At 40.3% G+C, this 25693-nt stretch overlaps 1 protein-coding gene across 2 annotated transcripts in view; it reads right to left on the bottom strand.

Moving 5' to 3' along the window:
• The window catches only part of il34 (interleukin 34), a 154872-nt gene that overhangs the window by 37273 nt on the left and 91906 nt on the right, over window positions 1-25693 (bottom strand). For both annotated transcript variants that reach the window (XM_088339168.1, XM_088339169.1), the window contains exons 3-5: window positions 7230-7333; window positions 3060-3137; window positions 2889-2966 (exon numbers count right to left, since the gene is read on the bottom strand). In XM_088339168.1, the coding sequence (XP_088195294.1) occupies window positions 2889-2966; window positions 3060-3137; window positions 7230-7333 (260 nt within the window). The remainder of the gene's footprint in view (window positions 1-2888; window positions 2967-3059; window positions 3138-7229; window positions 7334-25693) is intronic.

Raw genomic sequence — 25693 nt, 5'->3', positions numbered from 1 at the left:
TGTTTTTCTATGAACCAGCGTCATTTTTGGGGGCCAAATGACTTTGTGTCATAGCTTGGTAGATATGTTCTTACCCAAAACATGTGGTTCTGTTGTACTCGATGTAGAATGCACTTTAAGGCATGATTGCCAGATGGAAAAGAAATTGGGAGCAATAGGGTGCTCATGATGTTTACCATTTTTGCTTGTTATATTTGTTCCTGTGACCAATGTTCCTTGTAATTTTCCACGGGTCTGAGCGTTCACGCAAAGTCGGTGAGCAAGGCTTGAAACAACAGTGAGCAACAGCAATCCCAAGTGTGGCAATTAATCCATTATCAAACATGTCCAAAACTTGCGATCAAGTTACATTTTGCTGAATTTCCGGCAATGCAAAAAGAATTTTCACGTTTGAATGAATTGACTCATGTATTATTGCAAAGGTTGTTTTTACAATTCTTTCACAAGATTTCCATTTCTTTTTTTTCCCTGATATCTTTTGTCGCATGATATTAACATTTTTGGGGGTTTATTTAGTCGGTTGCACGATACACAACTGTATTTAATCACATTTTTAGTGGAAGTACAATGTTGGCAACAAGAATCACTTGATATAATTGGAAATTATTTGAATGCAACACAAACTTTTTCTTGTTTTTTCCGTGTTTTTTTTCCACTTTTTTTCAAATTCCTTTAAAAAAATCTCATTGTGTTTATTTTTTCCTAGCTGTTACTTTTTTCTTTTTGTTCTCTATTTCCTTTTTTCCTTTGTTTCTTTCTTTTTTTTTTCTGTTGTTTTTCTAAATTTTTCCTTCTTTCTTCTCTTCCTTTTGTTTCTTTTTTTCTCCGCTTTTCACTACTTTTTCATTTTGGTAGTTTTTCCTTTTTTTTCTATTCCCCCCTTACTTTAAGTCAGTTTGTGCATAATTTTACATAATATTTGGTCATGTTGGGATTAAAGAAGCAAAAATAACCCGAAGAGCCGTTTAGGACCCGAAAGAGCCGGTTGCTTTAAGTGAGCCGAGCCGAAGAAGCCGGTTCTCGACCAACTCTACTAACTTTACTTAACTTTATTCTACTTTGACTCGACTTCAAAATACCGCATTTAGGACACAGGGGAACCCTTGTGTTTTTACCTTCATGCACTGTAACTTTGACTTAAGTTGCTTCTTAATTAGTAATTTTGAGCCCTGATTTTTGTGCGCTGGCTAGATTTTCTTGTGCGCTGAGAACGTGCGAGCAGTGCGCAATTGCGCACGCACGCAGCTTAGAGGTAACACTGATTGTGACTGTAGCATTTATACCTCACTTGGTTGATTCTGATTCCCAAGTTGTTATATTAGGCTACCCAGATTTGTATGTTTGGTCTTACAACACAGCCCTCAAAGATCCCGAAGGTTGGTTTGGTCTCCTTTTGTTTTCAATTAAAAGTCATAAACAAGTCGGCCCACCAGACATGTTTTCTTGTCAAAAACTGTTCACAGTAGTTGAATGAACGAATGAATGAAAACTTTATTCGAACATCAAAATAAAATTAAAAAAACAATAACTCAACAACAAAATAACGTTATATAACATGTTCGAAAAGGGGTAGTAAGAAGCAAATGCTTATATTATCATATAAGAACAAATGTAATGATATTAATAATAACAGTTTTGATATAAGAATAACAACAATAACACAATCTCCCGCAGCACTCATACCCCACCCTCCTCATCTCTGTATTCCGCCAGGAATGTTCCTTTGTATCTAAACCTGAAAAAGTGAATAGTTGGACACCGATTGATCTCGTCTTGCAAACCATTCCAAAGCTTGACTCCACCCACAGACACACACATACTTTTCCTAGTGGTTCTCACCTTTGGGATTATGAATTCACGACAGCCCCTTAAGTTATAATTTCCCTCTTTCCGAATGAATAATTTACGGATGTTTTCTGGTACTATGTTTTTTCTGACCTTAAATAGCAGCTGTGCAGTGAAAAATGTTACTAAATCATCTCATTTTAATAATTTGGACTGCAGGAATAAAATATGAGTATGATCCCGATATTCTACACTGTGTATGGTTCTAATTGCACGTTTTTGGAGGATAAAAAGGGGCTGTAGTGAACTTTTGTCATTATTGTCCCAGACTTCTGCACAATATGTTAAGTATGGAAGAACTGAAGAACAATATAATGAATACAATGCATTATAGTTTAAAATGAATTTGGCTTTATTGATTATTGAAATGCTTTTAGAACTTAATTTATTGTCTATTATGACCCCTAAGAACTTAATTTCTGATACAATGTCTATTGTGACACCATCCATTTTTACTTCTAAATTTTGATTTGCCTTGCGATTACCAAAGAATATTACTTTGGTTTTATTTAAATTTAAAGATAATTTATTCATATCCATCCATACTTTTAGGTTAATTAGTTCACGATGAATACAGGTTACCAAATCAATATGGTTATCATTTGAATAGAAAATGTTAGTGTCGTCTGCAAATTTTACTATTTTCAATAGTTTTGAAACATTAAAAATATCGTTAAGATATAGATTAAATCACTTTGGACCCAGGATAGAACCCTGTGGTACTCCACAACAGATGTCCAAGTATTTGGATGACAACTCTCCCGTTTTTACATATTGCTTCCTCCCCGTCAAACAACTTTGAATCCATTGCAAAGCCATGGATAGTTATCACTAACACCACTGTTTTGTTTGTTTATGCAATAAAAAGGAAGTGTTTCTATGTCCCTAAATTCACAATTGTAAATTAAACTGCAATTCAACGGCTATTTGCGGGCTTTGTAAAGTTCAAAGATCTTTTGTCGGTTCCACATAATATCACCGATATCCTTCACATTCAAAATGTTGGATCCGTATTAACTGTAACCTCAAAGATGAATGCTTACCTTTTTTAAAACGCCATGGTTAACCAGGAACCACATTCTCTGGAGGTGAACCTCTTCCAAGTTGCCCACCCATAACTTCTAAAAGAGAAGGAAGAAGAGCTGAGCAATTTTCAACAAAAACAAATACAAAAACAAGAAATTTAGAATCAAGTGGCAAACGACAGCACTTACAATTTTGCTGATGTTTGATAGCTTAAAAACTTCCTCATGTTGGACCCTGATGGTGTAGTTGATTGGAAAATTGTGCTTCTGCAACACAAAGAGAACGCTAAAAGTTTGTGATTCATCGAGAAAATATTTCCTTGTGGTCAATTAGCATAATTTTTTTTTTATATATAAAACCTATGACACTATTACAGCCAGCTGACTGACGATGACCAAGGCACGTGGAAACAGGGACAGGAAGCAGCATAAATGCTTAATTAGCCAAATCCAAGGAACAAAGTCGAAAACAAACCAAAACTGACATGAACAAAAACGATGACACGTACATGTAATAAACACCGAAGCGACAACAACCTGACAAAGGCAGGAAGCAAATAGGCACTGAAGGAAATCCAGAGACACCTGGACATGAGACGAAAGCTTCAGGTTGATGATTGTTTATATGATGGAGAAAAACAGTCAGACATAGGTGGACAAGATAAGGTTTTACCATATAGAGACGGTAAGAAATAAAAAAAATATGAGGGAGATTCAAGTACCATATTTTTCACAACATGGATTATAAAAAGCACAAAATAGTCTTAATGTTAAGTTAATAATGATTTCTTGATCGTTTACCATTAAATTGCTCTTCTTTAGTTGGGTGTACAGTGTATGTACCGTATTTTCCGCACTATAGGGCGCACCGGGTTATAGGGCGCACCTCCAAAAAATAGTTTTTGGTCCTATATCTTCCATAGATAAGGCGCACCGGATTATAAGGCGCTACAATGGGAACGTCGACAAAACAGTCAGATGGTTCAGTCCAACTGATTACCCCCTTAACATTCCCGAAGCTTGCAAAGAAGCAAATACGTGTCGTAGACACGTGCGGATGCGGTGTCCGTACGATGTCACTCAAATGCGTCATTTCAAATATCATTCGGAAGGTTAAAGTCTTGGGATTCAAGAAATGCCAACCATTCCTTAGTTTCTATTTTCTTTTTCGCTCGCAACTTTACTGTGCATATGACAATAAACACTTGGAATTGAGTTTAATTCACTCAACTCATCACAGCAACATCAAGATGGTTCTAAAACAAGATACCGGGAAAATATAAAGCCGCATAGCTCACCTAAGTTCTCACGTTCAATAATGATACGCAATCATGGTCTTCTTACAACCGTGAGTGAAGTAAATCCAGGAGAGTAAAATGTTTACAAATACAGACTAATGAAACATGTTTCTTTATGGCGTACTTTAGCAAGCTTGCTATTCAGTCATCTTTTTCGGCCAATTGCAGGGTTTGTTTCGGCCCTCTAGCCTATCCAAGGCTCCGAATAACTTCAGCCAATAGCGATCGATATAACGGATGATTGACACATCATTTTCGGCCAATTGCAGGGTTTGTTGTGGCCCTCTAGCCAATCCAAGGCTCCGAATAACTTCAGCCAATAGCGATCGATTTAACGGATGATTGACACATATTTTTCGGCCAATTGCAGGGTTTGTTTCGGCCCTCTAGTCAATCTGAGGCCCCGAATAACTTTAGCCAATAGCGATCGATTCAAATGATGATTGACACATTGGTTAGCCAATGAAACGCCGGTATATAAATCCCAGCATACACCGCGTACTACTTGGCGTTCGGGGGAAAATCGAGTCGGCGGCTGTTGCGTAAATTGCGAAACCTTGCGATTTAATATTGATCCATAAATAAGATGCACTGTATTATAAGGCGCATGGTCAGCTTTTGAAAAAAATTAAGACTTTTGGGTGCGCCTTATAGTGCGGAAATTACGGTAATATTAAACTCGTATTATCATAATAGCAAAAATGCAGTGGGTAAAAAAATGGTAATATATTCGTCAATCTGGATTATTTGTGTGACAATCAATCCTCCCCAGATATTCCTAATCGTGATAGTACTTTTTACAAGGAATAACTGCTATCAGCGGGCAGCAGGGCGACGCGGTGGTTAGCGCGTGTGCGGCACAGTTCTGAGGTCATGGGTTCAAATCCAGCTACCAACCTTCCATGTTCTCCCCGTGCTTGCGTGGTTTTTGCACTCCGGTTTCCTCCCACATTCCAAAAACGTGCATCATCAGGTTAATTGGCCGGTCGAAATTGTCCCTAGGTGTGAATGAGCGAATGAGTTGTCTGTCCCTGTGTGCTCTGCGACTGGCTGGCAACCAGTTGAGGGTGTCCCCTGCCCACTGCCCGAAGACGGCTGGGATGGGCTCCACCCCCCTCCGCGACCCTACTGAGGATAAGCGGTGTAGATAATGGATGGATGGATTGATAACTGCTAACAGCAACTAATACCTACCGTAAATTCCGGACTATAGAGCGCACCTGATTATAAGCCGCACCCACCACATTTTAAGAGGATAACCACTTTTGTACTTACACAAGCCGCACCTGTATATAAGCCGCATGCTAACATGTAACACAATCACAAATTTAATCCAAACCCTACTTTGAGTCCCGCGATTTTAACTGAACATAAAGTACGCAATTCAAAAACCACAGCCGGCAAAATGAACGTAAAATGATACCGGTAGTTAAGATTTGATGCAGACCTGCAGAGTCCGGGTCCCATTAAAAGTATTCCAAGGAAAAAAGTGTATATTTCCAAAGGTAAGGGTGGAAAAAATATATATCCACTATTGCCTGCTGTGTCCACAAACGCTCACCTTTACCGGTCCCCACTTCCCATCACCCCGCGTTTGTTTCGCCTCTTCTTTTTTATTCGCCCGTGCAAAACATATCAGAATAAGTGTCTGAAATAAATACATTAAAAAAATATACATTTGCAAATACATATTATACATGATTACACATATTTACAAAGAAAGACGGTATACCGAGAGAGTTTTCAAAGCTTTAATAATAAATATTATAACTTTCACCCCAAACCGTGCCTGTGAAGGGTAGCAAAACGCTACTAACAACACGCTCACAATATAGCTAACAGGTCTGTAAAAAAAAACATACCCTACATACAGAAATCTCGGTAAACCGTTCTCATCTACCTCCCTAAAACTGACGTCATCAAAGTTGTCCTCCTTTAGGGAAAGAGGCTTTGTCATATAGACGTCGTCCCACGCTCCCTTATTCAAAAACACGCTAGCAACACGCTCGCAAGGTAAAGTTTGCGTGCAGTAGCTCTGTTTCCTTCTTTATTGTATTGCTCGATTGCATTTAGCTTGCAAGCTCCGTCATGTGCCTTGAACTCGAGCGCCGCTGGCGGCTGTTAGAAAAGTTACATCAATTGGCCGCATCACTGAATAAGCCGCGGGGTTGAACGTTTGGGATAAAAGTAGCGGCTTATAGTCCGGAATTTACGGTAATTCCTTTTCCCGTAATGCTCCCAACGCTGGCTATTAGTGCTCAGATGAATCATTATTTCAGATCAGTCATCTGACAGTTGTCAACAAAAAATTGAAAACAAGTTTTCATTTAGAAGAAAACACACAACAAATGATTCAGGAAAAACACTTATTGTGGATTCTGGAATCCATTTTGCGCCACTCTGACCTGACCATCTCAGTTGACAGGGTTGGGTAGGGTTACTTTAACTGGATTACTTTCGATTACTTTTGGGTGACTCCAATACCAAATATGCTCATAAAAGACAAAATAAACTAAATATGAATAAAATGATGACTCACAACACGTGGTAAGCTTTTTCTCCTGGCTTTGATCTCTTTGATCTCCGGCAAAACTAACATAAAATGCGACAGAAACAAAATAAAAATAAATCCAAACAGCTTGCCAACATCATTTTTGCCGTTCCGTGTATTCCGTTACTCCGCAAGCCTGCACAAATTTGAGTCATTTTATTCCTATTTAGTTTATTTTGCCTATTATTAGCATATTTGGTATTAGAGTAATCCAAAAGTAATTGAAAGTAATCCAGTTAAAGTAACCCTACACAACCCTGGACCTGACTAAGTCCAAACCATTCAAATCAAAGCCAGGAGAGAAAGCTTACCACGTGTCGTGAGCCATCATTTTATTCATATTTAGTTTCTTTTGCCTTTTATTAGCATATTTGGTATTGGAGTAATCCAAAAGTAATTGAAAGTAATCCAGTTAAAGTAACCCTACCCAACCCTGTCAGTTGAGCAGTTTTTAACTCCCAAGGAAATGTTTAATGTATTGTGGTCGTAACGATGCCGTCATTCTCTCACCATATAGCGTCGCCTCTGGCTCAGATTGTCGTCAAGAGTCCTCAGGGGAGTGCACAGGCTTGGGGGCGTTGGCGCGGTAAGAACAGGCAAAAGCAGAAGCAGGCCTAGGAGGACAAAATGGACACAAGCCATGAACTGGTGCGAATCAAGTCGAAGAACTTATAGTGAGCCCATGAGTCATGATCTTGGTCTGGAAGTAGTATAAATGACGCCACTAAAGGAGAATGTTACACTATCCTTGTAAATCTTGAACCCAGTAGAAATAAAAATACTGTCAGAGTAAAAAGCTGTGATATTAGACACGAGACAAAAAAAGGTGATTTTTATACATGTCAAATTAGCAGATTACCTACATCTGATCACAAATTCATTTACTTTTACTGACATCATTGTGGAATTAATTCAACCAAGCTGTGTATTGTCAAAAACATGTATAGTCTTTATAGTCACATATTGCAAATATCGAAATATGCTCTTATCTTGGGGCGGCTGAATCGTCTAGACCAGGGGTCAGGAACCTTTTTGAGCCAAAGAGCCATAAAAGCAAAAACTGTTTTAAAAAGAAATTGAGAGAGCCACATCATATCTATTCAGACAAAATTGAAAAAACTGCCAAACACGCTCTCTAGACAAAAGCTAATTCTTCAGCACATTTTATTTCATTGTGCGTCATTTGATGATTAAATCAAATGTATGAAATGATAATAATGCCGGCAGCACGGCGGCGCAGTGGTTAGTGCGTGTGCGGCACAGTTCTAAGGTCCTGGGAACCTGCTGTATGGGTTCAAATCCAGCTACCGGACTTCCTGTGCGGAGTTTGTATGTTCTCCCCGTGCTTGCGTGGGTTTCCTCCGGGCACTCCGGTTTCCTTCTACATTCCAAAGACATGCATTCAGGTTGATTGGCCGGTCCAAATTGTCCCTAGGTGTGAATGAGCGAGCGAGTTGTCTGTCCCTGTGTGCCCTGCGATTGACTGGCAACCAGTTCAGGGTGTCCCCTGCCCAATGCCCGATGATTGCTGGGATGGGCTCCAGAACCCCCGCGACCCTACTGAGAATAAGCAGTGCAGCTAATGAGATGAGATGAGATAATAATGCCAAATCCTGTGTCCCAAATCAACGTAAATATGCCATTTACAATTTGTCTTCCACCTTCAGTTAAGAGTGTTGAGGCCATTTTTTTCCATGAAATTTGCCCTTAATAACAGTTTCAAAACAATGTGCATGCAAAGTTCTTTTGTAAAAATGTCACAAATGACTGCAAACGATAAGCATATGGTTGTATTCACTTTCGGTGTAGACTGCACTGAGCGAGAGAGAGAGAGAGATGGAAGTGCTTTGCGCTGTGTGCAGGGATCCGCCCACCTGTACTGTTCACCCAATCAAAGTCGTTTGCCAGCGTTTTTATTTATCAGTTTAAATAGTTTCTTATCCAGCTTCTGCATTAAGTTGCTTCGGCTTTATATGGACCAAAATCGGGATGAAATCACTTGACTTTGGAACGCCACAGAGAGATGTGCAATAGTTACATTTTATTTCAGAGCCATACGTACTCATGAAAAGAGCCATATATGGCTCCCGAGCCATAGGTTCCCTACCCCTGGTCTAGAAAGCCATGACATAGATTTGGCCAGTTGGATGGTTTAATCCACCCCACCTTCAATTTCTGAACAGATAAAACATGAGAAAGTCCCTCGCTAATTTCTATCGATCTTTTTTGTTTTTTATAAATACAAACCAAATGTAGAATAGAATAGAATAGAATATACCTTTATTGTCATTGTTACAACAGGGGTTGAATATATTGTGACAACGAAATTGGACGTGGCACTCCAGGTCCACATTTTACAGTGAGGATAAGGAAAACGAAGAAGATAAAAAAAGATGTTAATACTGTCCTTGTTGCATAGGCTTGTGCAGTAAAAATCGGACCAGCCTAGTAGTTTGATCTGATGTTATTGCCCATTTAACACGAAAACTCTGATTTTGTATTTCATTATTATGTATTTCAAAGAAGTATTGCAATTGAGGCAAGCATATTTGTAACCATAGCTCCAACCTCATCTCATCTCATTAGCTGTACCGCTTATCCTCATTAGGGTCGCGGGGGGGCTGGAGCCCATCCCAGCCATCTCCGGGCAGTGGGCAGGGGACACTGTGAACTGCTTGCCAGCCAATCACAGGGCACACGGGGACAGACAACTCGCTCGCGCATTCACACCTAGGGACAATGTTTTTGGAATGTGGGAGGAAACCGGAGAGCCCGGAGGAAACCCACGCAAGCACGAGGAGAACATACAAACTCCGCACAGGATGTCTGGAGCTGGATTTGAACCCACACAGGAGGTTCCCATGACATGAACTGTGCCGCACATGCGCTAACCACTGCGCCGCCGTGCTGCCCTAGCTCCAACCTGAGTTTGTTTATACGTGTTAAGTCTGTGGTGAATTGGTTCAGATGTAAAAGCTGCTTTTACTCAAGTGGAACAATAAACATCTTAACAAAGTCAATACCAAACAAAAAAACTGTGTTTTTCCATTGTTTGTGAATAAATCTGTTGTGCTTTTGAAGGATAACCCATCATCCGTTATTACAAATATTGGCTGAGGAATAAGCATACAAACAAGGCTAAATGTCTTGTTTGGCATTCTTACTGATCCGGCCCACCTGAGAACATATTTTGGACCTGGCACCGAAGCCAAACTGAGTTTGACATGCCTGTTGTAAAAGAATAAAGATGTAGCTGAAATTACCGTATTTTCCGCACTATAAGGTGCACCGGGTTATAGGGCGCACCCCCCAAAAATAGTTTTTGGTCCTATATTTTCCATACATAAGGCGCACCGGATGATAAGGCGCTACCATGGGAACGTCGACAAAACAGTCAGATAGTTCAGTCCAACTTATTACCCCCTTAGAAACGGTGTCTGTACGATGTCACCAATCACTCAAATGCATCGTTCCACATATCATTCGGAAGGTTAAAGTCTTGGGATTCAAGAAATGCCAACCATATCTTAGTTTCCATTTTATTTTTTGCTGGCAACTATGTGGACAATTTTATTGTGCAGGGAAACTGGGTTCTTTACTGTGCATATGACAATAAACACTTTGAATGGAATTTAGTTTAAAAATAGACTCATCACAGAAACATCAAGATCGTTCTAAAACAAGATACCGGGAAAATATACCTGTAAAGCCGCATAGCTCACCTAAGTTCTCTTGCAGCCATCACGTTCAATAATGATACGTAACCATGGTCTTCTTACAACAGTGAGTGTAGTAAATCCAGGAGAGTAAAATATTTACAAATACAGAATAGTAAAACATGTTTTCTCTATGCCGTAAATTCAATATAGGACTTACTTGGCGAACGTGATGCTAGCTTGTATTTAAATAGGGGGGCGTGGGACCACGTGTATAAGACAATGTCTCTTTCCCACATCAACGGAAGACGCCTTTGATGGCGTCAGTTATAAGGAGGAAGATGCGGACGGTTTACCGTGCTTACTACAAGTACGGTATGTTTTTTTTAACAGAGCTGTTTACTGTGTTGCGAGGGTGTTTCTAGTAGCGTTTTGCTACCCTTCACAGGCACGGTTTGGGATGAAAGTTATATTATTATTAAAGCTTTGAAAACTCTCTCGGTGTACCGTCTTTCTTTGTAAATATGTGTAACCATGTATAATATGTATTTGCAACTGTATATTTTTGTAATGTATTTATTTTAGAAACTTATTCTGATATGTTTTGTACGAGCAAATAAGAAAGAAGGGGCGGGGCAAACGCGGGCTGACGGGAAGTGGAGTAAAGGTGACACGTGTTTGTGGACGCGGCCGACAATAGTGTATATATATTTTTCCCACCCTTACTTTTGGAAATATACAATTTTTTCCTTGGATTACCTTTAACGGACACCTGGACTCTGCAGGTCTGCATTAAATGTTAAGTACTGTTATCATTTTCCGTTCATTATGCCGGCTGGGTTTTTTTAGACTGTATCAGGTAAGGGTTTATTTCGTATTGCGTTTTTTTCAATGTGGGCGCCTGCGGCTAATATACAGGTGCGGCTTGTGTATGTACTAAATCAGTTTTCCTCCCGAAATGTAGTGGGTGCTGCTTATAATCAGGTGCGCTCTATAGTCCGGAATTTACGGTAAATATGAATAAAATGACTAAATTTTGTGCAGGCTTGGGGAGTAACGGAATACATGGAACGGCAAAAATGATGTTGGCAAGCTGTTTGGATCTATTTTCATTTTGTTTCTGTCGCATTTTATGTTAGTTTTGCCGGAGATCAGAGAGATCAAAGCCAAGAGAGAAAGCTTACCGCGTGTTGTGAGTCATCATTTTATTCCTATTTAGTTTCTTTTGTCTTTTATTTGCATATTTGGTATTAGAGTAGTCCAAAAGTCATTGAAAGTAATCCAGTTAAAGTAATCCTACCCAACCCTCTATATCACAGGTGTCAAAGAGGCGGCCCGCGGGCCAGATCAGGCCCGCTAAGGGATTGAATCCGGCCCGCGAGACAACACTCAGAGAAGCGCGAGAGAAAAACAAGCTGCAGGTTGAAATAGGTCAATTTGATGTTGCCAAAGCCAGGTGCCTCTCATAAAGACACTGTACTTGTTTCTTACGCTTTCTTTCTTTCTTTCTGTCTTTCTCTTTCTTTTGTTCTTTCTTTCTGTCTTTCTCTTTCTTTTGTTCTTTCTTTCTGTCTTTCTCTCTTTCGTTCTTTCTTTCTGTCTTTCTCTTTCTTTTGTTCTTTCTTTCTGTCTTTCTCTCTTTCGTTCTTTCTTTCTCTCTTTTGTTCCCCTTTCTGTCTTTCTCTCTTTTGTTCTTTCTTTCTGTCTTTCTCTCTTTTGTTCTTTCTTTCTCTCTTTTGTTCTTTCTTTCTTTCTTTCTTTCTTTCTTTCTTTCTTTCTTCTCTCTCTCTCTCTCTCTCTCTCTCTCTCTCTCTTTCTCTCTCTCTCTCTTTCTTTCTTTCTTTCTTTCTTTCTCTTTAATCTACTCGTCCGGCCCTCGACAGAATGTTTGTTCCGTCGTGTGGCCCCCGAGTTAAAATGAGTTTGACACCCCTGCTGTATATGAAAGGACAGCCCTGTAATTGGGACGTTTGTTTTATTTAAGCATGCAAAAAGGCTGCTTCACCTTAGTTCTGGTTCTGAAAAACGTAAATAAAAAGGATTTCACAGGTTCCATCAGCCGGCATTGCATGTGATGTTTCCACAGCAGCTGTGCATCATTTTAGGGTTCATCCATTTATTTACACCTAATCCAAACCACGTGTCCATGCTCTTTAGAACAGTCCTGATCTTCATTTGATGGTTCACTCACCTATTTGAAACTGAAGGGGCCTACTTTCACAGATGGCGCAGCTGTGCTAGAAGATCTGTTCATGGTGAGAGTGTCCGGGGTTATTAGATCCTGATTTTTATGCAATGCTGCCATTTCCTCATAAGTCAAGTCAAGTCATTTTTATTTGTCTAGCCCTTAACAGGGTTGGGTAGGGTTACTTTAACTAGATTACTTTCAATGACTTTTGGCGACTCCAATACCAAATATGCTAATAAAAGACAAAAGAAACTAAATATGAATAAAATGATGACTCACAACACGTGGTAAGCTTTCTCTCCTGGCTTTGATCTCTCTGATCTCCGGCAAAACGAACATAAAATGCGACGGAAACAAAATGAAAATCAATCCAAACAGCTTGCCAACATCATTTTTGCCGTTCCATGTATTCCGTTACTCCCCAAGCCTGCACAAAATTTAGTACCGTAATTTTATTCATATTTAGTTTCTTTTGTCTTTTATTAGCATATTTTGGTATTGGAGTAATCCAAAAGTAATTGAAAGTAATCAAGTTAAAGTAACCCTGTCCAATTGTAATGGGGAGAACTTCCAGCAACTGAAAATGTAAGCGTCTTTTTCCCAGCACCTCTTTAGGGAAAGACAAATATATTTGATCAAAAAACGCATATGTAAACTGTGGATGTATTTTTGGCTCTGCAAAATACACGATTGACATCGGATATTTTCTTTTAAAAGGTACTGGAAAAAATTGGCTTTTACAGTTCTTAACAAATGCTCGAATTTGGCCATGATTAGCATATTTGTTATTGGAGTCATCCAAAAGTAATTGAAAGTAATCTAGTAATCTAGTTAAAGTAACCCTACCCAACCCTGGCCCTTTGTCACAAAGAGTCTCAAAGGGCTGCACAGGTTATTGCACAGACTATTATTACAGACTATTATTACACCATCCCCTGATCTGGAACCAACATGAGAGCAAGGAAAAACTCAAAAACCTCAACATGAGGAAAATGAAGAAACCTTGAGAAGGGACTGCACATGTGGTAATCCCCCTTTCAGGATTACCAGACAGCAAAGGATATTGCAATTACAAATAATACACAGATATTGTCCACAAAAAGTATAGGTTATTCATATGCATAAATCAAAATGGTATTGGGTTTGGTCCTTTCACATGCACTTATCCTAATAACAATTAAGAAATATTCACATAAAATTTACAACTATTTGGACCATGTTAAAGCTATTGCGCAAGAAGAATTTAGGGATGGGCGGCACGGCAGCTGGGTGGTTAGCGAACAGCCCCGCGGTGCGGAGGTTCAGAGTTCAAATATAGCTAAGTGCGGAGCTTGCATGTTCTCCCTGTGACTGCGTAGGTTTTCCCTGGGCACTTTGGTTTCTTCCCACATTCCAAAAACATGCACGTTAGTTTAAATGGCCGGTCCAAATTGTCTCTAGGTGTGAATAAGCAAGTGATTTGTCTGTCTCTGTGTGCCCTGCGACTGGCTAGCAACCAGTTTAGGGTGTCCCCTGTCCACTGATTCAGATTCAGATTCAGATTTACTTTATTGTCATTCGTGTACACTTGTATACAGAACGAAATGTCGATACATCTGACCCGCACAGGTTCTTTGAACGTCAGCCGGGATAGATAAGATTAACCATGTCTTCGTCAGAATTTTAGCGCAGCAGTTCGTCATCTCGCGGTTCGATGCCACTTCCGGTTGTTAAATGGTCCAGTTTATTGTCCAGAGAGTGAACGTTGGAGAGCAAAATGGATGTTAGAGGGGTTAGCCTTTAGCCTAGCTGTTAGCCCGGCCCGCTTCCTCGTCACGCCGCTGTCTTGCCACTCTGCTTTGCTGCTTTGTAGGCCGCTGGGTCTTGTTGACATAGCAGTCCGTGGCTACTAAACACCGAGCGCTTGATGTCTGGATGATCGCATATCCAGCAAAAAAAACTGCGATCGTATCTTAATCTGCAGTTCGAGCCGACTTTGTGCGCCATCAAAACTGAGTCGAAGACTGGATCTTATGGCCGACGTGTAAAAAAAAACGTTGCAAGCCGATGCACCCGCAGCCGAACAGGGCGCCGCCATGATGATGAACTGGGGAAGGTCTCCGGCACCCTTGCAACACGAGTGAGGATATGCAGCAAAGAAAATGGATGGATAGATGGATTTAGGGATATTTATGCTAGTCTGGTTACACAAATCATCAGGGTGTAACCTCATATTATGTACCTGTGCGGTTTTGCTTGTCTTTGACTCATGTATTACCATTGACGTGAATACAAAGTCCCAACCTCAAAATGAAATAAACGCATCAAAAACCTATTTTTCCACAAGGTAATGTACAGTTATCTCTAATACAGCTTCTCCCTGAAGGATCCGGCTTGATTGCATTGTTGACATGATTCATACACCTTTTTCATAGCCAAAACTAAGAACTTTTTAAGTACTTCCAAAGCTATTACTTCAATTTCTCCAGTACTGTTAAAAGAGGAAATCCAATGGAAATCATGTATTTTGCAGATCCAAAAATATCAGGGATTTACATATGCTATTTTTAATCTTGCGTGAGCATTTACCGAGATTTATGATTTTTACATCGAGTAAATAGTGAAAACATTTGTGGACCCCAACACTAGTTGTGTAAATATTTTTGAGACAAAAAAATAACGGGAAAAATAGCAGTAATATGTAGCTTAAATTCTTAATTTCAACGATGCATGAAATTTGCAAGAACCTTTAAGGGCCCAATTTCAAAGTAATCCCACGGTTTTGGTCACCATGGCGATTGCGTTCCCTCGGGTGTGCACGAAACATCATCCCTCTATGACTAGAAGATGATAACGGGACTTGATTGATTTTTCAGTGCAACAACTAATCAACTTTGAAATACAAGAATACATTTTATATAAAAAAAAAAAAACTGTATTTTCCGCACTATAAGGCGCACCTAAAAGTCTTAATCTTTTTCAAAAGCTGACCATGCGCCTTATAATACAGTGCGCCTTATATATGGCTCAGTATTAAATCGCAAGGTCTCGCAACTTACGCAACAGCCGCCGACTCGATTTTCCCCCGAACGTGGAGTAGTCCGTGGTGTATGCTGGGATTTATATACCGGCGTTTCATTGGCTAACCAATGTGTCAATCATCATTTGAATCGATCGCTATTGGCTAAAGTTATTCGGAGCCTCTGATAGGCTAGAGGGCCGAAACAAACCCTGCAATTGGCCGAAAAAGATGTGTCAATCATCCTTTAAATCGATCGCTATTGACTGAAGTTATTCGGAGCCTCGGATAGGCTGGAGGGCCGAAACAAACCCTGCAATTGGCCGAAAAAGATGTGTCAATCATCCTTTAAATCGATCGCTATTGACTGAAGTTATTCGGAGCCTCGGATAGGCTGGAGGGCCGAAACAAACCCTGCAATTGGCCGAAAAAGATGTGTCAATCATCCTTTAAATCGATCGCTATTGGCTGAAGTTATTCGGAGCCTCGGATAGGCTGGAGGGCCGAAACAAACCCTGCAATTGGCCGAAAAAGATGACTGAATAGCAAGCTTGCTAAAGTACGCCATAAAGAAACATGTTTCATTAGTCTGTATTTGTAAATATTTTACTCTCCTGGATGTACTTCACTCACGGTTGTAAGAAGACCATGATTGCGTATCATTATTGAACGTGAGAACTTAGGTGAGCTATGCGGCTTTATATTTTCCCGGTATCTTGTTTTAGAACAATCTTGATGTTGCTGTGATGAGTTGAGTGAATTCAACTCAATTCCAAGTGTTTATTGTCATATGCACAGTAAAGTTGCGAGCGAAAAAGAAAATAGAAACTAAGGAATGGTTGGCATTTCTTGAATCCCAAGACTTTAACCTTCCAAATGATATTTGGAACGATGCATTTGAGTGACATCGTACGGACACCGCATCCGCACGTGTCTATGACACGTATTTCCTTCTTTGCAAGCTTTGGGAATGTTAAGGGGGTAATCAGTTGGACTGAACCATCTGACTGTTTTGTCGACGTTCCCATTGTAGCGCCCTATAATCCGGTGCGCCTTATCTATAGAAGATATAGGACCAAAAACTATTTTTTGGGGGTGCGTCCTATAACCCGGTGCGCCCTATAGTGCAGAAAATACGGTAAATAATATACACAGTTCCTGAAAAACACAAAAAACGCTATCCATCCATTCATTTTCTGCGCTGCTTATCCTCACTAGCGTCACTTGTCGTCTTCAAGTTCTTCCCATTATAATTTATGCTACCCAAAATGTTTTGTGCAGGTTTGGGGAGTAACGGAACACATGGAACGGCAAAAATGTTGTTGGCAAGCTGTTTGGATTTCTTTTCATTTTGTTTCTGTCGCATTTGATGTTAGTTTTGCCGGAGATCAAAGAGATCAAAGCCAGGAGAGAAAGCTTACCACGTGTTGTGAGTCATCATTTTATTCTTATTTAGTTTATTTTGTCTTTTATTATTTGGGGCGGAAGTGGGTCAGGAGGTAGAGCGCTTGGGATCAAGAGATCGCAGTTCGAATCCCGGCTCCTCCGTGTTACGTGTCAAAGTGTCCATGGGTAAGACACTGAACCCCTAATACCCCCAATAAGCAGGTTAGCGCCTTACATGGCTGCACGGCCGCTATTGGAAAATGTGAAGCACACTGTAAAGCGCTTTGCGAAGTCTTGACTTGAAAAGCGCTATATAAATGCAGATCATTTCATTTCATATTAGCATATTTGGTATCGGAGTAATCCAAAAGTCATTGAAAGTAATCCAGTTAAAGTAACCCTACCCTACCCAACCCTGAACGTATACAACATATCTTTGTGGTGGAAATACATAAAAGCAAGCTGGGGACTCAAGCTGTGCTTCTCGACAGACCACCCAGGCAAACGCAGACACTCATGATTAAATTCATGATCAGTGAAGCAAATGTGTAAAAACAGTTCCATTGTATTTCTTGGCTCCGATTAAACCATACATGAAAAACATCCCCACTTCTTGTGTTTAAATATTTGTTTTACTGTATCTATGAATATTTGAAGGCGGGGGAGCCGTGGTAGCAGCACTTGTAATCTACATCTCCATTACAGGGTTCCTACACTTTTATCATGATGAAAAACTTCTATTTTGGTCTCATCTGACCACAAATCGTTCACCCATGACTCCTCTGTACCATCCAAATGGTCAGATGCAAACTTAAGACGAGGCTTGACATGGACTGGTTTAAGCAGGGGAACCTTTCACGCTATGCTTGATATGAAATCATGCAACTTAATGTATTATCTACAGTAACCTTGGAATGGGTGGTCCCAGTGGTTTTCAGGTCATTGACCAGCTTCTGTCGTGTAGTTTTGGGCTGATTCCTCACCTTTCTTAGAATCATTGAGACCCCACAAGGTGATATCTTGCACGGGGCTCCACTCCGATTGAGATTGACCGTCATGTTTAGCTTCTTCCATTTTCTAATGATTGCTCCAACAGTGGACCTTTTTTCACCAAGCTGCTTGGCAATTGCTACGTAGTCCTTTCCAGCCTTGTGGAGGTGTTCAATTTTGTCTCTGATGTCTTTGGACAACTTTTTGGTCTTCGCCATGCTACATGTTAAAGTCTTACAGGATGTATGGGGTGGACAGGTGTCTTTATGCAGATAACCACCTCAAACAAGTGCATCTGATTCAGGAAGATACAATGTGTGCAGGTGGACTACTGGGTGGACTAACAGGTCTTTCAGGTTCAGAATTCTAGATGATACACAGGAATTCAAATACTTATTTGCAGCTGTATCACCCAAATAAATTGTTAAAAAAGCATGCATTGTGAATTCCGAATTTTTTTTTTTTTAGTTTATCTCTCTCACAGTTGACATGAACCTCCGATGAAAATTTCAGACCCCTCGGTGATTTCTAAGTGAGAGAAATAGTAAAATAGCAGCGTGTTCGAATAATTATTTTCTTCACTGTATAAATACAATTCACATATGAGATCTAGCCAACCCTGCAATTGGACTACAACCACTATGTGAATCTGAACAATACGAGTGTAAAGATTTGAGAGAAAAATCCCTACCCAAATAGTTGTTGGGTAAAATGACGGCAATACAGTAGCTTACATTTTCAGTTACAGGAAGTTTTTCCTATTACAATTGGACCACAACCACTTTGTGATTCTGAACAATACGAGTGTAAAGATTTGAGAGAAAAATCCCTACCCAAATAGTTGTTGGGTAAAATGACGGTAATACAGTAGCTTACATTTTCAGTTGCAGGAAGTTCTTCCAGTTACACTGGGTAACGCTACCTTCATTGTTTGCATGGCCCATTATAAATGTCAATAATTGATACATAATCCTTGCACTAATACACATTTCACAGTGCCCTTTAAGTGTAGCATACACTTATCCTCTTGAGCGTGACCCGTAGGGGGCGATGACAGGTCGTAGGACAATACTATATGAACTAATGCCAGCTGCCGTTAATCACCAGGGAAGAAGAAATGCAATGGTAAAGCGAAGCCACAAGACAGCAGTATCTACAATTTCAAACATTTACAAGCACCACATCTAAAATTCAAGCACCTTTAAATATTTGAAGACACAATAATCAAATTTAAGCATTTCAAGCCCCTATACGAACCCTGAATATAAGATGTACAAAACAACTACAACAACAAAGTCAAGTGATTTCATCCTGATTTTGGTCCAACTTCATGCAGAAGTTCGATAGGAAACCATTTAAACCAGGGGTGTGAAACTCATTTGAACTCGGGGGCCACATGATAGAACAAACATTCTGTCGGGGGCCGGACTAGTAGATTAAAGAGAAAGAAAAATAAAGAAAGAAATAAGAGAAGGAGGGATGGAAAAGGAGAGGGCGGGACAAAGAAAGAAAAAGAGAGAGAGAGCGTGAGAAACAAAAGATAGAAAGTCGTGAGAGAGGGGGAAAAGAAAGGGAGAGGAAGAAAGAAATCCGAAGAGAAATAGAAAGACAGGAGAGAAAAGAGAAAAGAAAGTGCGAAGGGTAGGAAGAGAGAAAGAGAAAAGAGAAAAAAGGAAGTTAGAGCAAAAGAGGTTAAAAGACACAGAGAGAGAAAGAGACAAAGAGCAACAAAGGAAGAGAAAAAGAGAGACACAGAGAATGAAAGAGACGGAGACAGAGTGGGAGGAAAAGGGTGGAAAAGCGAGAGAGAGAGAGAAAGAGAAAGAGAAAGAGAAAGAGAAAGAGAAAGAGAAGAGAGAGAGAGAGAGAGAGAGAGAGAGAGAGAGAGAGAGAGAGAGAGAGAGAGAGAGAGAGAGAGAGAGAGAGAGAGAGAGAGAGAGAGAAATAAATACATGTACAGTGTCTTTGTGAAAGGCACCTGGCTTTGGCAACATCAAGTGGACATATTGTTTTTCTCTTGCGCTTCTCTAAATGTTGTCTCGCGGGCCGGATTCAATCCCTTAGCGGGCCTGATCTGGCCCGCGGGCCGCCTGTTTGACACCTGTGATTCAAACTGATAAATAAAAACGCTGGCAAACGATTTTGATTGGGTGATCAGTACAGGTGGGCGGATCCCTGCATACAAAACGCAATGCACTTCCTTCTCTCGCTCAGTGCAGTCTGCACACAAAGTGAATATGACGATATGCTTATCGTTTGCAGTCATTTGTGACATTTTTACAAAAGAACTTTGCATGCACTTTGTTTTGAAACCGTTATTAAGGACAAATTTAATGGAAAAAGAAATGCATCAACACTCTTAACTGAAGGTGGAAGACAAATTGTAAATGGCATATTTACCGTATTTTCCGCACTATAAGGCGCACCCCAAAAAAATAGTTTTTGGTCCTATATTTTTTGACATACATAAGACGCACCGGATTATAAGGCGCTACAATGGAATCGTCGACAAAACAGTCAGATAGTTCAGTCCAACTTATTACCCCCTTGACATTCCCAAAGCTTGCAAAGACGCAAATACGTGTCGAGAACACGTGCAGATGCGGTGTCCGTACGATGTCACTCAAATGCATCGTTCCATCATTCGGAAGGTTAAAGTCTTGGGATTCAAGAAATGCCAACCATTCCTTAGTTTCTATTTTCGCTCACAACTTTACTGTGCATATGACAATAAACACTCGGAATTGAGTTGAATTTAAAAATAGACACTCCATTCCATCCATTATCTGCACCGCTTATCACAGAAACATCGAGTTCAGTCTGAAACAAGATACAGGGAAAATATATAGCCGAAGTAGCTCAACGAAGTCGTTGTGTTCAATAATAATGTGCAGCCATGGTCCTCTTATATCCGTGAGTTTAGTAAATCCAGGAGAATAAAATATTTACAAATACAGAATAGTAAAAAAATGCTTTCTGTATGCCGTCAACCATGTGCTATAAGCATTCATCTTTTTCGGCCAAATGCAGGATTTGTTTTGCTCCTCCGGCCAATGCCAGCCTGTAAATGATAAAAGGATCCGCCCCTTGACCTCAGAATACCTTTAGCCAATAGTGATCGATTCAAATGATGATTGACACATTGGTTAGCCAATGAAACGCCGGTATATAAATCCCAGCATACTCCACGTTCGGGGGAAAATCGAGTCAGCGGCTGTTGCGTAAGTTGCGAGACCTTGTGATTTAATGTTGATCCATAAATAAGATGCACTGTATTATAAGGCGCATGGTCAGCTTTTGAAAAAAATCAAGACTTTTAGGTGCGCCTTATAGTGCGGAAAATACGGTAATTGAATAAGAAAATTTTAAAAAAATTATACATATATATATATATATATATATATCTATATATTTTTATATATAGATATATATATATATATTTTTTTTTTTAAGCATTTTTCAAGGGCCGTCGCTACTTCGTGGTTCCACGTTCGCGGGTTCAAAGCTTCGCGGGTCTAAAAAAAAATAATAATAGAATAAAATAATTAAAAAACTCTCTGTGAGTCTTTTAACCTCTTTTGCTCTAACTTCCTTTTTTCCTTTTCTCTTTCTCTCTTCCTACCCTTCGCACTTTCTTTTCTCTTTTCTCGCCTTCTGTCTTTTCTTTCTTCCTCTCCCTTTCTTTTCCCCCTCTCTCACGACTTTTTATCTTGTGTTTCTCACGCTCTATCTCTCTCTCTCTCTTTTTCTTGCTTTGTCCCGCCCTCTCTCCTTTTCCCTCCGTCTTTTCTCTTATTTCTTCATCTCTCTTCTTCTTTCTCTTTAATCTACGAGTCCGGCCCGCGAGACAACACTCAGAGAAGTGCAAGAGAAAAACAATATGTCCACTTGATGTTGCCAAAGCCAGGTGCCTTTCACAAAGACACTGTACATGTATTTATTTCTCTCTCTCTCTCTCTCTCTCTCTCTCTCTCTCTCTCTCTCTCTCTCTCTCTCTCTCTCTCTCTCTCTCTCTCTCTCTCTCTCTCTCTCTCTCTCTCTCTCTCTCTTTCTCTCTCTTTCTCTCTCTTTCTCTCTCTTTTCTCTTTCTCTCTCTCTCTCTCTCTCTCTCTTTCTCTCTCTCTCTCTTTCTCTCTCTTTCTCTTCTCTCTCTCTCTCTCTCTCTCTCTCTCTTGCTTTTCCACCCTTTTCCTCCCACTCTGTCTCCGTCTCTTTCATTCTCTGTGTCTCTCTTTTTCTCTTCCTTTGTTGCTCTTTGTCTCTTTCTCTCTCGGTGTCTTTTAACCTCTTTTGCTCTAACTTCATTTTTTCTCTTTTCTCTTTCTCTCTTCCTACCCTTCGCACTTTCTTTTCTCTTTTCTCCCCTGTCTTTCTATTTCTCTTTGGATTTCTTTCTTCCTCTCCCTTTCTTTTCCCCCTCTCTCACGACTTTCTATCTTTTGTTTCTCATGCTCTCTCCCTCTCTCTCTTTTTCTTTCTTTGTCCCGCCCTCTCCTTTTCCATCCCTCCTTCTCTTATTTCTTTATTTCTTTTTCTTTCTCTTTCATTTACTAGTCCGGCCCCCGACAGAATGTTTGTTCTTTCTTGTGGCCCCCGAGTTAAAATGAGTTTGACACCCCTGATCTAAGTTATGAGTCATTGAGACAAGTAACCTCACCTGCCTGCTTCTGGCTTAGCCTGAATGTGAACCGCCTAGGGTCGTGTTTTCTTTTGTTGGCTTGCTTTGAACGCTCGAGGATGAACGAGGCATCAATCACACACCCGTCGTCGTCGAGGTGAAAAGCCTGACTTACGGCATTGTATAAAGTGCGAGAACCTGGCTTTGAAGGCTTTGTGGAGTAAAAGTCGTAAATATTTCACATTTCAAGAAACAGCATGACATAAAATTGTCGGGGAACTCGGGCTATTCCCCCCCCCCCAGTTTTCCTTCCCTCAATGTATAAGGATGTTGAGTCTAAAACCTTCCTTACCTTGCATTTATTGCTTTCAGAGTTGGGTAGGGTTACTTTAACTGGATTACTTTCAATGACTTTTGGATTATTCCAATACCAAATATGCTAATAAAAGACAACAGAAACGAAATAGGAATAAAATGACTCAATTTTTAAACAAACATTGTAACACTATTGAAAAATATACCGTATTTTCCGCACTATAAGGCGCACCGGGTTATAGGGCGCACCCCGAAAAAATAGTTTTTGGTCCTATATTTTCCATACATAAGGCGCACCGGATTATAAGGCGCTACAATGGGAACGTGGACAAAACAGTCAGATGGTTCAGTCCAACTGATTACCCCCTTAACATTCCCAAAGCTTGCAAAGAAGCAAATACGTGTCTCAGACACGTACGGATGCGGTGTCCGTACGATGTCACTCAAATGCATCGTTCCATCATTCGGAAGGTTAAAGTCTTGGGATTCAAGAAATGCCAACCATTCCTTAGTTTCTATTTTCTTTTTCGCTCGCAACTTTACTGTGGATATGACAATAAACACTTGGAATTGAGTTTAATTTAAAAATAGACACTCCATTCCATCCATTATCTGCACCGCTCATCACAGAAACATCGAGTTCAGTCTGAAACAAGATACAGGGATAATATATAGCCGGAGTAGCTCACCGAAGTCGTTGTGTTCATAATAATGTGCAGCCAATGTCCGTGAGGGTAGTAAATCCAGGAGAATGAAATATTTACAAATACAGTATAGTAAAAAATGCTTTCTGTATGCCGTCAACTACGTGCTATACACATTCATCTTTTTCGGCCAATTGCAGGCTTTGTTTTACAGCTTAAGCCTATGCCAGCCTGTAAATGATAAAAAGAATCCGCCCCTTGACCTCCGAATAACTTTAGCCAATAGTGACTGATTTAGATGATGATTGACACATTGGTTAGCCAATGAAACGCCGGTAAATAAATCCCAGCATACACCGCGGACTACTTGGCGTTCAGGGGGAAATTTAGTCGGCGGCGGCAAGTTAGTTGCAAGACTTTGCGACTTAATATTGATCCATACATAAGGCGCACTATATTATAAGGCGCATGGTCAGCTTTTGAAAAAAATAAAGGCTTTTAGGTGAGCCTTATAGTGCGGAAAATACGGTAATAACTATAAATATTTAAATGAAAGTCTAACATCAGATTAATTAATTGATTTATTAACCTTTTCTAGTTAAAGGAGCTGTACGGTATTTGGAACTTTGTCACACGCTGCCAACATCTCCTGGCTTTAAGTCATAATTGCAGCCACAGTCAGCTCATTCATAATGCGTGTGCAAGTATGTGTATTTCTAGGACGTGCTGAAATTACCGTCATCCGTCTTTGGGTTTAGGTTGACAAGGATGACATTACTCTCCTGCATTCCTCACAGCCCCCTTTGCTTGAGCTTAATGTTTTCCACCCCAAACAGCTTTACTAAATATAAGATAAAAGCAGATAGGCTTTGTGAAAAATGAATCATAAGGGCTCTTTGAACTCAGGCATTGCTGGTACCAGGGTTGGGTAGGGTTACTCTAACTGGATTACTTTCAATGACTTTCGGATTACCCCAATACCAAATATGCTAATAAAAGACAAAAGAAACTAAATATGAATAAAATGATGCATTTTTTTTCAGATCTAAAATACAAGAAAAAAATCTCAACTCAAGACTAATATTTTAGTACACCGCTGAGTTATCTCTTAGAGAGAATACGTCTTTGAGCGTGAATTAACAGCTCCATTGATGGCATTATATTGCAGTTTTGGTGAAAGTTTTCCACTTCTGGTGTTAAAGAAGCACATGTTTTAAGTTTTTTTAATATTCCGATCCAATTTTTAGCACTTTTCGATATCAAAAGGATGTCATTTATGCTTTCATGTAACAAACTGCCCGAGGAGCCTCTTTAAAATCATGTGTTTGCCTGTTAGCATCCACATAGTGATCTCTATCTTGCAAATTCCGTAATTGAATTCTATACAAAAATAAACATGTGCTTGGCGTGCTCAATTTTACCCATTAAACAAGTATTTTGAACGGAACTAAACATTTTTATAACGGCAGTTCGCAAGAAAACAATATGGTGTAAAACACAGGTGTCAAACTCCCGGCCCGCGGGCCACGCCCGGCCTCATCTCATCAGCTGCACCGCTTATCCTCAGTAGGGTCGCGGGGGTGCTGGAGCCCATCCCAGCAATCATCGGGCAGTGGGCAGGGGACACCCTGAACTGGTTTCCAGCCAATCGCAGGGCACACGGGGACAGACAACTCACTCGCTCATTCACACCTAGGGACAATTTGGACCGGCCAATTCACCTGAAATGCATGTTTTTGGAATGTGGGAGGAAACCGGAGTGCCCGGAGGAAACCCACGCAAGCACGGGGAGAACATACAAACTCCGCACAGGATGTCTGGAGCTGGATTTGAACCCACGCAGGAGGTTCCCATGACATGAACTGTGCCGCACATGCGCTAACCACTGCGCCGCCGTGCTGCCCCGCCCGCAAGACCATTCTACATTATTGTTATTAATGGCCCGTCAATATGAACAACGCCGTCTCATCCCTGGACATCATATTCTGACATTTTAGTCACTGTACCTATTCCTTCATATATGACGTATACTATACTATATACCAGGGGTCGGGAACCTATGGCTCGCGAGCCATATATGGCTTTTTCTATGAGTACCTATGGCTCAGAGACAAATTTAATTGCATGCAAATTTTCTCCATCTCGTCCAAAACTTAAGCCATTAATCCTGTTCAGATAC

Source organism: Urocampus carinirostris, chromosome 7 (genome assembly GCF_059441175.1).
Source record: "Urocampus carinirostris isolate Australia breed hairy pipefish chromosome 7, RoL_Ucar_1.0, whole genome shotgun sequence".
NCBI classification, from domain to species: Eukaryota; Metazoa; Chordata; class Actinopteri; order Syngnathiformes; family Syngnathidae; genus Urocampus; species Urocampus carinirostris.
The sequence above is the reverse complement of the archived record's forward strand: the minus strand, read 5'-3'. Positions and strand labels throughout refer to the sequence as shown.